Source organism: Berghia stephanieae, chromosome 5, assembly GCF_034508935.2.
Source record: "Berghia stephanieae isolate SIO BIC M18660-M18661 chromosome 5, UCSD_Bste_1.3, whole genome shotgun sequence".
Lineage (NCBI taxonomy): Eukaryota > Metazoa > Mollusca > Gastropoda > Nudibranchia > Aeolidiidae > Berghia > Berghia stephanieae.
In genome coordinates this window covers 19,743,838-19,758,837 of record NC_088364.1, presented here as the reverse complement: position 1 = coordinate 19,758,837, position 15,000 = coordinate 19,743,838, and the positions used below count along the sequence as shown (strand labels likewise).

Here is a 15,000-nt window from a genome sequence, read left to right as displayed (position 1 = left end):
TTTTTCTCTAGGGTCTACTCCAAGGGAAGACTGGAATAACCCAGGCGTCAGCCGCAGTGCAGCGCCGCAAATTGAGCTAGGGCGAGGTGACTTGTTCAAGGCCACACAGCGCAGCGGCGGGTGATCGAACTCGGTATCTGCCGGGTACGGAGCAAAGACCGTACCGCAGAGCCACGCTGCTCCAGTGTGTGTAATAATCGGTTTTACCCATCTTATCCGACTTGTGCTATTTACAAACCTTCTTCAGTTTGGTTCCGATCTCCTTCAGCTGCGATTTGTCCCACTGAGCTCTGTGGAACTCTTCCATACAGTCCTCAAAGTCCGATGATTTCATCTTTTTTAATTCATCAGTTTCCAGAAATTCAATTTCTCCGTCAAATTTGTGCAGGGTACTGCAATCAATACCTTCATCATCTGTAAAAAAAAATATGAGAGGATTAGTACTTTCTGTGTGTCTAAAAGTGTCTGGGCGTTTAGATTATTGTTCTAAACATTTAATGGCATCCTCTTCCTAACTAGTAATTGGTTTTAAACGACTTGTACATATATGCAGGTCTGACATCCGAACCAACCCACTTATGGACCTAGTTTAAAATTGCCTATTTTATATTGACAATATTTTGCGTCATTTTTGTAGATTTCCATTATAACAATGAGCCCATAATTATGAATATCAGACCTGCGAATATGCGCACGTCGGTTTTAAACAAATAATTTCTCATTGTTTATCTCTGTCGCGATTGAAAAGATTGCATTTTTCAACTAAAAATAATCAGGAATCTAAAATCTTATCTATTTGAAGGTTAGAAAATAAAACGCATTCTCTGCCATGAACATATTATTTACTGTGATCAAAATCTTAAAGTCGAGCTTAAAATTCAACTTAAAGCATAACGGTTTCACCTCGACCCAATTCCATTTTGAGACGATTACCACATTGGTATTAAAATAAAATTTTAAAATATTATTTTTTTAATTGAGCTTTTCTATAGCGCAATATCCACTAAACGTGCTCAAAGCGCTTTACAATGGATCCCTGGCCAACAGCAACATTTAACATTAGGACGGAATGTGACGCCTGTTAGGCAAAATTAATTTTTTTTTTCCGACAGAGACAGAGTTGTTAACGGTCAAGTATTCATTTTACACCTGAGTACGGTGAGAGAATGTGAGTAAAGGGCCTTTTCCAAGGATTCAACTATGTGCTGAGCGAGGCTGGAACCCAGGACCTTCCGATCCGAAAGCGAGTGTCATACCACAATAGCTCAATATTAAAAATAAAAACTAAAGAAAAAAAATAATTCCTTTTATTCATCACCAAGGGGAAATTTGTCTTTAGGGTCTTTTCCAAGGGAAGACTGGAATAACCCAGGCGTCAGCCGCAGTGCAGGGTCGCAAAGTGAGCTAAGGCGAGGTGAATTGTTCAAAGCCACAGAACGTGGTCGGTAGTCGAAATCTGAGCCACGCTACCCCATGATACGCAGGATACGCATTTATTTCTATGGATGAAGATATTCTGTCAATGAGGAAACCAAGCTACTGTGGCATTCAGGATTATAATTTTCTTGGATAATATATTTTATTGTTGTCAATTATTGGACTTTTCAAATCGATTCTCAATACAAGATTCTGTTAACATGGGCATCTTGCACACAAGAACACCCGAGTCATTTGTCCCTTATTGTCATAGAACAGCATCACTGTCGTTGTTGGTGTTGCTGTTAGCGTTGTTGTTTTGTTTTTGTTTTTTGTAGTTAATATAATCACAACCACCACCACAACACTACCACCACCACCATCCTCTTTATCGTCACCATCATCATAATAATCATCATCGTCATCGTAATCATCATCATCATCATCAACATCATCATCATCATCATCATCATCATCATCATCATCATCATCATTGTAATTGTTATTTCAAAAATCATATTGAGAATTTTACAGTTGTCATTTATCTTTGGACACGATATCAACATATTATGGTAATTACAGAAGTAATGAATCATTTAATTATCTACCTTAAGTAAATTTTTCTCAGGCACTCAAAGAGTCAAAAATCTGAAAAGGAGAGTATGAAACAGTGCCAAACAAGGAAAGAAAGATAAACACAATATAAAACCATCCCAAAAAACCAGTCGAGGAAAACTGATTTTTGGAGATTCTTTTTTTTAATGCATTGTTTTGCACTGTTTCATAAACACTTTTTCAGACCATTATCTTACATCAGTGCCTGCTCCTTAATTTATAAATTTGATAAACTCAAAGAGTCCTTACTTTTAGAAGTCAGTTGAATTAGCTTCTTGTTGAACGTTGATCGCTGATGCTTCTCAGCTTCCTTCTCCTCGTCTGGAACATCTCGGCTGTTTCGTTCTTTGAGTCTATTCTGTCGCTCTGAGAATTTGCCCCGGACCTCATCTGAGACTATTTTCAACTTTTCTTTCTCTTTCTGTAAACAAAACATGTGCATGAGTCTCGCGAAATCCTTTTAACACAATTCTAACTGCGAAACTGAATTTCTGTTACTGTTTTCAACTATTACGTATAATTTTAATTTTCAAATATTTACCATCATTTCAATCCGGTAATATTTCGGAGTTAATCGGATGACGGAAAGTGAATGTTAAGTTAAAACAATATGGAATATGAAATTTAAGGTTAAACTGTTTAAACAGACCTGCCAGCTACTACGAATATTCCGTAGAACTACCAATTTTCGACTCCATTCCGAGTACTTAATAAAGATTAATTCTTGAAAACGAGATTTCTGGTGCCAAGAGCTAGCCTAAAAAGGGGGTTTATAAGCATAACTTTTACTTATTATGGACGGATAACTGGCCAGGAAACAAAACGTCAATTAATTTATTGTAAAGAACCCCGTTTAACGCGCTTTGGAGCATTTGGTGAATATTGAGCTATAAGAAATGCTCACGGTTTTTTTCCTATACAACGTTTCGACTTTTCAACAATTTAGTTAAATAGAACTTACACAAGTAGAGCTCATATTAGCATATACGAAAATGGATATAGAAACACCATGTCCATATATAGAAGGTGATTTTTAATTCTCTTTTTCTTAAATTGAAATGTTATAGAGACGTGACCCCGAGGACAAGTTGTGTTTTAGGGCGCGCCCGACGTGCACTTATTTGTACGTCTGATAATCCAATTCCTTATGGGCTCGTTGTTGTAATGGAAATATTTTTTTGAAGGCGCAAAAATACAAAATGTCCATTGCAACAATGTTAAACTAGGCCCATAAGTATCTATGTACACCTCGGGCGCGCATCTATCTATTGTAGAGACCACCAATGTTTAGGACAAGGATAATTGTAACAAATTGAAAACGAAATGAATATGTTTATGTTGTGTATATCGCACGCGTGAAAGAAAGAAAGAAAGAAAGAGAGAAAGAGAGAGAGAGAGAGAGAGAGAGAGAGAAAATATCAGTAGGAGTGAAATATCTGTTCAATGTTATAGTTATATAACGTTATAACAAGTGCAATTAAATCACAAATTGCCATATTTATGAACAATAAAAATATATTATTATTATTATTATTATTATTATTATTATTATTATTATTATTATTATTATTATTATTATTATTATAAACAGTTCTCTACCTTAGTGAGATCAACATCCACGTCGATATAAGACAGCAGAGATCCCATTTTCTTCAGTTGGGTTGGCGATTTTAACATCTTCTTCAGACCGCTGCGACAGAGAAAAAGAGAAGAATTTTATTAACAACAGAAAAATACACATAGCTCTTTGTATGTTTCGTACTGGCACACATAATTGTATTATGTTCAAATGGTATTTTATGTTTCACCTTGGCCAAACCATGTGAATCACGATCGACTCCCGCCGACCCCAGTTGTTGGCGATTTTTTTACTTTTTGTCAAGCATAAATCTGTAACTCGCTATCACTATTTCTTTTCCATTGAGTCTGGTGAGTGAACTGTGTTAAGCAAGGACCTCGCTCAGACACATAAAATGTCAACATGAAATAAATCCAGGGGAAGACCTTCGTCTATGGCAGAAGACCGAGGAAGGTGGAGTGATCTCACACAGAGGATAAAAGAAGAGGCAGAGGCGTCCAAATCGCATAATCCTCATCTTGTAAAAAAGAAATCTCAAAACTGAGACCTTAAGGAAGTCCCAGGTTTTGGAGATTTAATAAGATGAAGGTCATTTTAATCGATAGATATTGAAAGTACGAGTTTACTGGCCAAAATTGTCAAAACTTCTTTTTTTCGGATTACGGAAGAATAATGAGAGATGACATTGTTATGCCTAAATCACTGACCCATGAGCTTCTGTGTATTTGGATGCCAGTTCTCCTCTGGTTTCCTGGTCTAGCTGATCACACTGTGCAAGCATCTCGATGTAGGTAAACAGTGAATCGTTCCTCAATTTTACAGCTTCATCTTTTGTCATGCCACAGAACAAATGAGGACCAACCTTTTCTATTTCATCAGGGGTGATCTGATCAGATCCATTTAATCCCTGTTGAATAAAAAGAACACCAAAATCATGTCCATGTCTCTGTGTTGAGTAGTCCTTCAGAGCCGTACGGCACAAGACGTCGGAGGTTATCCTCTCCCCATAGCGTTAAACAGACATTATAATAAAATTGAGCTTTTATATAGCGCAATATCCACTAAAAGTGTTCAAAGCGCTTTACAAGGGGACCCTGGCCAACAGCGACACTTAACATTTAGGACGGGACATGACGCCTCTTATGCGATATTGTAATTTTTTTCGGACAGAGGAGACGCTGTTACGGCCAGGTACTCATTTTACACATGAGTACGGTGAGAGACAGTGAGTAAAGAACCTTTTCCAAGGACTCAACTATGCGCCGAGCGAAGAAAAGGGAGTCTCATACCACAAGACCACATAGCCGCACAATTAGCAATTGCTTGCCACCCCTTGATAGGACTTTAGCCTATGGCAAAGTACTTTCTCGCCAGATCTAACAACCACAGCTACCCAATGACTCATAAGTGGACAGGGGGAGGGGGAGTCAGAAAAAATGAATGTCGACTGTACCAGGGATCAATATCTGTCAGTTTGCCTTTGAAGGGAGTGCTTGACCAACTGAACTGTCGCGCCTTCTTCCTCCCTCCCCACCCCTCCCCCATTCCCCCCTCCCTCGTCATGCGGATTTGATGTATTCTATAGTCAGTAAATATTATTTTATATGACTGCTCAATCGGTCGAGCATTTCGTTCATAAGACAAGAGACCAATTTTGATCTCCAGTAGAGTCAATCAATGCATTTTCTGATGCCTTTGTTCACCCAAAAGTGATGACATAGGCTGGGTAGTTAGATCTCGTAGAAATTTATTGAAGAACTAGCAGCGTCCTGTCAAAATATGGTCAGCAATCATTACTGTCCGTTTAACGCTACAAAAACCGGGATATGCCCCATATGTCTGTATATTTTCATAAGATGAAAGAAACGCTTGAACGTACCTTCGTACAGGACTTGGTCTAATTATTTATGGAAAATGATCTGTTATTGTTGTCGTTATACAGGAATAAAATACAATAAATAAATATCAAAATATATCTAGCACATGTTCATGGATGTCCCCATGTCCATTGCTCTTCCCGGTGCTTCACGTAAAATCCCAGAAGACTATATAGGACAAAATAAGTTCATTCCCTACAGTAGGTGTCGTTTTTGTACTTATTCTTATCCAAATGCCCAACCACTGCCTACCTCAGTTGAGTTAAGTATTGTACAAGACACATTGTTCTGGTCAGAAATTTGTTAACAATGTCACGCATTAATGCAATATTGCACAATTTATTTAATTGTATATTGTAGAAAAAGAAAAGAAAAAAGTGGGAAGAGAAGAAAAAGAGAAAGAAATGGGGAAAAAACTGAAAGCAAAAAAAGGTGAGAAAGGAAAGAAAAGCGAAGGAAAAAGAAAAATAGAAAAACGGAAACAAAAAAGAAACATTAGAAAGAACCAAGAGAGTACGAAAGGAAAAAAAAGAAAGTGTGAAAGAGGAAAACAAGAGAGAGAGAGAGAGAGAGAGAGAGAGAGAGGGAGAGAGAGAGCGAGAGAGAGAGAGAGAGAGAGAGAGAAAGAGAGAAAGAAGAAAAAAAGAAAAACAAAGAAAAGAAAGAAACTGATAGAAAGAAAAAAACGAAAGAAATAAGTTTAAAAAAGGAAGAATAATCGCCTTTACCGTGGAATTGTATTGGACTTTGAAAAAGGAGCGTAGTTTAGGCCTGGTCATTTGCTGAACATATTCCTTTTTTCCTCCAATCGATCGTAAAATGCCTTTCTTGCTTTTAGGGTTTAACTTGTCAAGGTCATCTTTGCTATGGTTTCGATATAAAATTTAAATATAGAGATGTTAGAATGTGTTATTTCATTCATGACTGTTTTTATTATTATCATCATTATCATCATCGTCGTCGTCGTCACCATGATCACCACCATCATCATCATCGTCATCATCATCCATCATCATCATCATCATCACCATCATCATCATCATCATCATCATCATCATCATCATCATCATCATCATCATCACCATCATCATCATCATCATCATCAATCACTTCCTTGAGATAATCCTATGACATGCCATTACCTTGCCTGTGTGAAGAGAGGAGCGAAGTCCTCCTCCATTTCTTCCTCGATACAAATATCATCCTCCGTCATCTTGTCCATTCCTAACACATTGTGGAGTTTGTCGTACATCACGGAAGTCTGAATCAGGAATAAAAAAAATATAAATGTGATTTACTAAAACTCTCTGGCATGATTTGCGACTTATATGTCGCTGCAAAGAGGATGAGGACTGGGTGTTCTCAATCTTACCTTGGAATAGACCCGAAAGACAAATGTTTCCCTTGGGAATGAATAGGCGGAAGCGGATTGTATTTCATTCATTTTACAGTCGTATTAAATAAGGTTTAACCCGCCGTTCACATATTATTTGCTGGTCTTATAATCGAATGCAATTATGGCCTTGATTTAGCATTGTTGCAATGGACAACGTTTGCGTTGGTTTGAGAGTATTTCCATTACATTTTTTAAAAAATTGAGCTTTTATATTGCGCAATACCCACTAAACGTGCTCAGGTGTCAAAGCTCTTTACAAGGGGTCCAACAGGCGATATTACAATTTTTCGGACAGAGACAACACTGTAAACGGCCAAGTACTCATTTTACACCTGAGTACGGTGAAAGAATGTCAATAAAGAGCCTTTTCCAAGGACTCAACTATGCGCCGAGCGAGGCTCGAACCCAGAATTCCGATCCAAAAGCGAGTGTTATACCACAAGGGCACATAGCCGCACAAAGAGACCATAACAGTTTGAGCTATCAGACCTACGAATAAGTAGACGTCGTTTTCATTTCATGCTTAAAACTGAGCTATATGCTTAGCTTATAAAATTTGAGGGGAAAATAAATACCTTTATTGAGCAGAATGGACTTTTTTCATTTCGATTGATAAACTTTAAAAATATTTAAATTTCATAATTCTTAAAATTTTAACAAAATATATTGATCTATTATTCCGATATAATAGCAAATTCACGAGACGTATCAAATATATCGTTATAACATTTCAGTAAAGCCATGCTAAGGGTATTACAAAATCGTCTGGAAAATAAAGAAGCCGAGGAACGCTAATAAGAAGAACAAGCAGGTTCCGACCAGGAATGAGCACAGTTGAAAAATTATTACCTGCTGATGTAGAAGCACCTTCAATATCAAAGGTCCTCTTTCACAATTTTATAGTCATCAAATCGACATTTTAAAGAGTCTGGCATGAGGATTTCTGGCATAATTGTAATCTGAATGTACATAGAAGGAGGCCTTCTACAAACTATAGAAGCACTCTGTGACACAACCAGTAGTGCAGTGCTCCTCAACAACATTGGAGAATCATTTAAAACAACAGTTGGAGTCAGACAAGGGTGCCTACTGTTCCCGCTCCATTTCAATCTGTACTTGGAAACTATCCTCAATGACAGATTACAAGACTTTCAATGCATCGTCTCTATGAGAGGGAAAACGATCACGAGCCTCCTATTTGCTGAAGACATCGACCTCTTTGCAGGCAGTAACAAAGAAGCCCAAGAACTCATAAACAGGTTTACAAAGGCAACAGAAGCGCACGGAATGGAGATTAGTCGTAAAAAAAAGAGCAAGATGCAAATTCACAGCACAAGACACAAGACAAGACAACATTTAATGACGATGAGACTAGAAATTAACTAGACGTCACACTAACATCTGATGATGGTCACATCAAAAGCAAACTCTGCCTTATCAAAGCTGGATAATATCTAGAAGAACAAATGCATCACCATTTCTACCAAACTCAAACTGTACAAGCCCTTGAGGTTGTATATATGAATGAGAGAGCTGGACTCTTGACTGCCTAAACAACTATAAAAGTCCAGATATTACAATACAAAGCATGCGTAGACTGCTGGGAATTACAGGGAGAAAGGCCATAAGACCAACGAGAATGTGAATGCTTAAATTGGGCAGGCTCCCAAGAACCTTAGCTTGCTATTGTCAAAAGAAGGATGTTGTCATTGTTTGGCCATGTGCGTAAGAAACCAAAGACAAATGTGAGATGAGAGGATAGTGCGGTTCAGATGAAGGCATAGTTCTTGGTCAAGAAAATAAAATCTGACATATACGTCTGTGTATAGTAAATAATTGTACTGATTTAAATTTAGATTGAGAGACCTCTAAACAATGAATACCTTTTTTCTGTTGCCTTTTCCGACGTCCGATGCGATTTCCGGGAGCACATCCATCAAAGACTCGTCCTCTGGTAGATTCTGGAGGTCTTCCACCGTCGCGCCTTTGCCAAAGAGTTTGACAGCGTTTTGATTGCGAGTCATATTCCGATATTGTGTTGTCATATTGCCATATTTATGTCTAACCCTGCGGAATAGGGCTTTTGCCTGTGGAGGAATGAGATGGATTTTTTATTTAATGAAACTTTCAAAACCTGATAGCTAAATAACAGCCAGATGGAAAATGGGTGAGCACTCTCTTTCAACCTATTGGATCTCTCTCTCTCTCTCTCTCTCTCTCTCTGTGGCATATCACTTGGACGTAGCCTCCCACACAGTCCTTCGGAAGAAGTCTCTGTCTTGTGCCCATCTGCCACATTCCGTCACGCCGTTGTTGAGCCATTCCTGTATATCCTGTTGCCATCTTCTTTGTGGTCTTCCTCTGCCTCTTTTGCCCTCCGCCATGCCCTCCAGTACATCTCTCTCTAGTGTGTCGTGTCTTTTCAGGTGCCCAAAGTAATTGGGTTTCAGCTTTTTTATCTTACTCATTAGCAGGGACTTTTTTAGTCCTAGTGTTTTCATGATGTTTGCATTGCTTTCTTTGTTTGTCCACGGGATGCGTAAGATTTTTCTATAGCATTTCATTTCGAAGGCGGTTATTCTCTTTTCTGATTCTTTGGTTATAGACCATGTCTCGCATCCATATATTGCAGTGGGAAAAATACAGGATGTTAGGATCTTCATTTTCAGTCTGACTTCCTCGCTCTACCTATTGGGTGCATTGGGAAAATCTTAAAAATCAAAACACTCAGGAAGAATTCAAATATTTTCCTCTTTTACTCAATAATTACATGACAAAAAAATAGACTAAGCAGTTTATTAATGCAACCTCCTCATATAAACACCCTTAATAGTGACAAGTATGAAAAGCGTATGATTGGGATAAGACTCTGCTTTGTAAGATAAAAAAACTTATTAATACCCATCGTTTCAAAATGGTATTATACCGAAATCGGCGAGTACATATTATATATCCAAGTCTGACACCCGAACGCAATTATGGGTCTTGTTTAACATTGTTGTAATGGACAAGATGTTGCATCTTTTTAAAAATTTCATTAGAATAATGAGCCCGTAATAAATTGGGCTTTTAGTCCTGCAAACAAGTGCATGTCGACTGGAATGATTGAATAAATATTAACTCACTCAACCCTAACAACGAATATATCCGTAGTATAACCGGGGTTACTTTTACCCCGTGCCCATTTATTACATTTTTCTGAGACAAATTATAGGCGTAGTATCAAAGCTAATGTTTTTAGTTTTTGCATGTTAATGATAGTTGAATAAAACTATCTATGTACATTATAATTTTTAATATTTTCTCGGATTTTGAAAAGGAGCAAAAATCTCCAGGCAGGATTGAGTGAGTTAAACACATTGAAATTAAAGTAAAATATAAAACAAAACGTGGATTAGATATACTTGTTTTCTTAAAGACAATCGACATATTTTCTTTAGAGAACAAAAACTTAACTCTAAAATGTCTTGTTATCTAAGATTTGATATCACTTTTTGACATTTGGATGATCCCAAAATAATATCGTTTTGAGACAATAAAGCTTGGGCTTTTTTATAGGGAAATATCCATTAAACATGCTCAAAGCGCTTTACAGGGGGTCCCTAGCCAACAGCATCACGTAACATGCAGAACGAGACATGACGCCTGTTAGGCGATATTACATTTTTTCCGACAGAGACAACGCTGTTAACGGCTAGGTATTCATTTTATACCCGAGTACTGTGAGAGACTGTTAGTGAAGATACTTTTCCAAGGACTCAACTATGTGCCGAGCGAGGTTCGAACCCAGGACCTTCCGATCCGAAAGCGAGTGCGATATCATAAGACCACATAGTCGACAATAGGTTACCACTGATACCATTCGCCTCGCATGGATTTTATGCTCTCTGCTAAATCCAAAGTCTAAATTAGTAGGGGTTTTTTTGGGTAAGATTTACATACTTATTCCTTAAGTACATTAAAGTTCGAGTGAAATGTATCGTTAATTTGTAATCAAAATTCAAATTTCGGCATTTGACACAATCAGGCACTATACCAGGTTAAAATACCGGGTTACAAATGATTATTAGCGTTGTCTCTGTCGGAAAAAAATGTAATATCGCCTATCAGGTATCATGTCTCATTCTACATGTTCCGTGATGCTGTTGGCTAGGACCCCTTGTAAAGCGCTTTGATCATGTTTAGTGGATATTGCGCTATAAAGGATTATGGCAAATCACAAATGTGACCCATCCTCCCCCCCAAAAAAAACCTGATGAGAACAACAATTAAGTTAAATTGAATTGAAATGTGAATTTTTTTATTTTTGGAATTCATTTCAATAAAAGAGAGAAGAAAAAAAATTAGACTAAGTCTGACAAATGTGCCATCTAAGTCACCCTACATAATAGAAAAAAACATGATTGGGGTCACTCAGCTCTTTGTTATTGTTTTTAGCCAGTCCTTTTTATGAATAGTTCTCACTAAATTGTATCAATCAGAGTTTCAACGTTTAAGCACGTAGATTTATGTGTTGGTACGTTATACCCAGCTGGCGGATGTTGAGATTATTTTACCTAAACACATAACATCAATGGCGTATCAAGGCGACAGACGCAATTAAATTCTATTTGACGTCACTTACACGCTTGCCATCTGTGTGGACATCGCTGAGATCAGCCAAATCCTCGTCATCATCCTCGTCATCTATTTCTATATCCTGTATGTCTTTGGTCGGAACAAATTCCTCCACAAATTCACCCGTCATGTTTTGCATCAAATCAAAGATTGGCGTTTTGGTTTCTTTCCCAGACTTTTTGATCTAAGGAATTACAAAGACGATTGATAGAAAATAAATAAATAACTTTTCAAATTAATGTTTTGTATTTCATTTTAAAAATACAATAATTTCTACTGTTTCTAAATAAAAAAAAATAAAAAAACAAAGGTCAAAAATTATTATTACAGTGTCAGAATTACAGTTTTTAAAGTGCTGTCAAGCAAAAGCATCCATGGTATTTATAACAAAAGGAATTTAATGTTGAGAATTACAATCATTTTTATACGAATCCCCTCTGACTTTCGCTATATACTAGGACACAAAAAGGTTGATAACACTGAACTTAATTGCTGTGCTTACTTCTTTATATTTATAATATATACGATAAAACTATATTCTTCTAATGTACAAAAGTATTTATTTACTCATTGAGGCGATGTAATAACACATCGCACAACCAATACAGAGTTAGTCAAATGAAGGTGAATTTTAGACGGTTAAATGCAACTATCTCCAAGATTAAATTTTCACTGCTATAAATCATAACCTTGAAATTCAACATCTTTGGTGAGTTGAGTGCAAATTTCACTTTTACCTTTTAATAAAACATTGATTCCGAGAAAATAACCTGTAAAAAAAATAAAATCATATAGGCCTATATATAATATATATATATATATATATATGTGTGTGTGTGTGTGTGTGTGTGTGTGTGTGTGTGTGTTTGTGAATTTCTTAACTGACGTTCACTTTCTAAATTCGAATGTTTGATTTTAACTCCAGTAATAGCCGCAGTCAGTGACACCATTTCTAAGATTCAAACATTTGTTTAATCTGTATCGGACATGCTGTCATATTCGAGTATATTATTATAAAAACAACCAAATCTAATTTGTATACAAACCAGGGTCCAGATATAGTTGCAGACTCGTGGGTTGTAGTGGCAATTGTCGTCTAGAAAATGGAGATAATGGGAGGCACATTTACTAAAGACGGGAAGAGGAATCACGTCCAAGTCTTTCCCGGTCAATGTCAAAATTCCCTCTTGTAATATTCCCATCTCTCTACAGGTGAAGGCCTTGAACTGGAAATAATGCAAACGTTATGTATTGAAAGAAATCTTCAACAAAGCATTGCGTCTTGGTTTGAAAGAGCGACCCTGTTTTCAGCTTGACTTCAATAATTTCTTAGTATTTCCTCCTCATCCTCCTCCTTCCCCTCCTCCTCATCTTCATCCTCCTTCTCCTTCTCCTCCTCCTCCTCTTCTTCTTCTACTACTACTACTACTACTACTACTACCACTACTACTACTACTACTACTACTACTACTTCTACTACTACTACTACTACTACTACTACTACTACTACTTTTTTCCATCCTCTACTTCCTCTTCTATTCATTCATGCAAAGCGACTGGCTCAATCAAATCTAGTATTCGGCCTACTGTCAATGACGCCTATTCGTAAGAAAAGAGGTGATGGTATTTTCATGGCAGTCTTTTGGGTATCTTTAAAGGTCCTGATATCATTTTTCATGGGGTAAGAGAGCCAAGATCCAATTTTCTAAATTGAACAACATAAATAAATCATAAAGCATTTTGTTTAATCTCGGAAGATTTTGAGAGATCTGACGAGTACCAGTCCAACGGGCAACGAAACAGGTCAATTCACATTCTCATATTGTACATCTAAGATATTTATATTTTATTTATAAGTCATTTCCCACTAATTTGTATTTACAAAATATATTACTTTGAACATACCGTTTTTGTTACAGACAAAATTAATCAATGATAATAAACACACACACACACACACAGATACGCACACACACACACACACACACACACACACATATATATATATATATATATAAATATATATATATATATAATATACATTAACTCTCATATAATTAAAAACTGCACACATACTTGAATATTTCGTCTAACACAAAGTTGTATTGTTTATAACACTTCGATTTAACTGAAGTTTATCTCGGTTAGTAACTAAATTTAGGTTTAATTATGTCGACATATACAAAATTCATCTTATATTTATATTACATAATCTTACGAATTTATTTAATTTAATTTAATTTGCTAAAATATTTTGGCGGTTTACTGTTGTTCTCCAATTTAATGGACTTACATTGAAATCCTCTTTGAGTCTCTTCATAATCGCTTTGGCCTGAAATAAAATTTAGATAATTTGATTAATATATTGATATAGGCTATGTTGCTAAAGTCAATTTGAACGCTTATTGGAAATGATATCGAAAAACTTAAAATGATTGAAAAAAAATAGGATATACTCATGCCAGCTATAACTAATAGCCTAATAATTATATATATATATATATATATATATATATATATATATATATATATATATATATATACGATGAATAATCCTAATATCGACATGTGGTTCTCGTAGCCTTTGGACAGAATTTACAAACAAAATCGTTTAGTATTCACTTTGGTATTAGAAGAAAATTTTGTTTGAGACTTTTTGACTAGTAGGGTACATCTCCATCCCTGGAAATGTGAAGTAAACGTTTTCTGGCCAAAATGGAATATATATATATATATATATATATATATATATATATATATATATATGTATATATATATATATATATATATATATATATATATATATTTATATCATGTTATTTTAGTGCACAATACTGTAGACCTCAGAAAAAGTGTGGAGCGGCCACTTGTATCGATAATGATGAGAAAAAAATAGGGTATTGAGAATTGCCAGATGAAAACAGAATAAAAAGTCACGGGGTCAGTGCCTAATTCAGGATCTAATTGAAACGATGACACCCTCCGCCTGGCCGGGACAGAGAGGACAGCGAGAGGTCGCACAACCAACTGAGCTATCCAGCCACACAAAAATATGGTTTTCAAACTTAGTACCAACCATGCGCCCCTCTCTCTAGGACTACCGTGGGGACCACAACGAGGCTGGCTAACAAACGAATGTAGACCCAAGCTTCCAGTACAGGAGAAGTTAAAAAATTAACTTACCATAGGATAGTCAAAAGTAGCCTCTTTATGAGCCCAGTATTTCATCAAATCCTGATCTGTGATATTTTCCAGTAAAGATGTAGGAAGAAGGGGCATCAGGTCATCGATCTGTAGCAACGCTATGCTTGACCAATCGAATTTGGGATCGTTCACGATTTTTTTCAGTAGAAACGTCAACTATGGACAAAGCCAAAGAAGACAAAAATTGAAGTGATATTGAGGTATCTTTGAAAAGACAAAATTAAAGTTAGATTTTATAAGTCAATATCATCAAATAACCCGTGGATTGCTGTCTCACTTAGATTTGCTCATCATTG

The 15,000-nt window shown here is 36.4% G+C and overlaps 1 protein-coding gene across 1 annotated transcript in view; it reads right to left on the bottom strand.

Annotated features, from left to right (window-relative positions):
* LOC144973875 (uncharacterized) overlaps positions 1 to 15,000 on the bottom strand; it is a 56,688-nt gene that overhangs the window by 21,609 nt on the left and 20,079 nt on the right. Inside the window, exons 9-19 of the mRNA XM_078916764.1 lie at positions 14,684 to 14,860; positions 13,794 to 13,832; positions 12,547 to 12,726; positions 11,508 to 11,684; positions 8,767 to 8,970; positions 6,630 to 6,748; positions 6,216 to 6,351; positions 4,318 to 4,517; positions 3,631 to 3,721; positions 2,281 to 2,452; positions 239 to 414 (exon numbers count right to left, since the gene is read on the bottom strand). Of these exons, the coding sequence (XP_078772890.1) occupies positions 239 to 414; positions 2,281 to 2,452; positions 3,631 to 3,721; positions 4,318 to 4,517; positions 6,216 to 6,351; positions 6,630 to 6,748; positions 8,767 to 8,970; positions 11,508 to 11,684; positions 12,547 to 12,726; positions 13,794 to 13,832; positions 14,684 to 14,860 (1,671 nt within the window). The remainder of the gene's footprint in view (positions 1 to 238; positions 415 to 2,280; positions 2,453 to 3,630; positions 3,722 to 4,317; positions 4,518 to 6,215; positions 6,352 to 6,629; positions 6,749 to 8,766; positions 8,971 to 11,507; positions 11,685 to 12,546; positions 12,727 to 13,793; positions 13,833 to 14,683; positions 14,861 to 15,000) is intronic.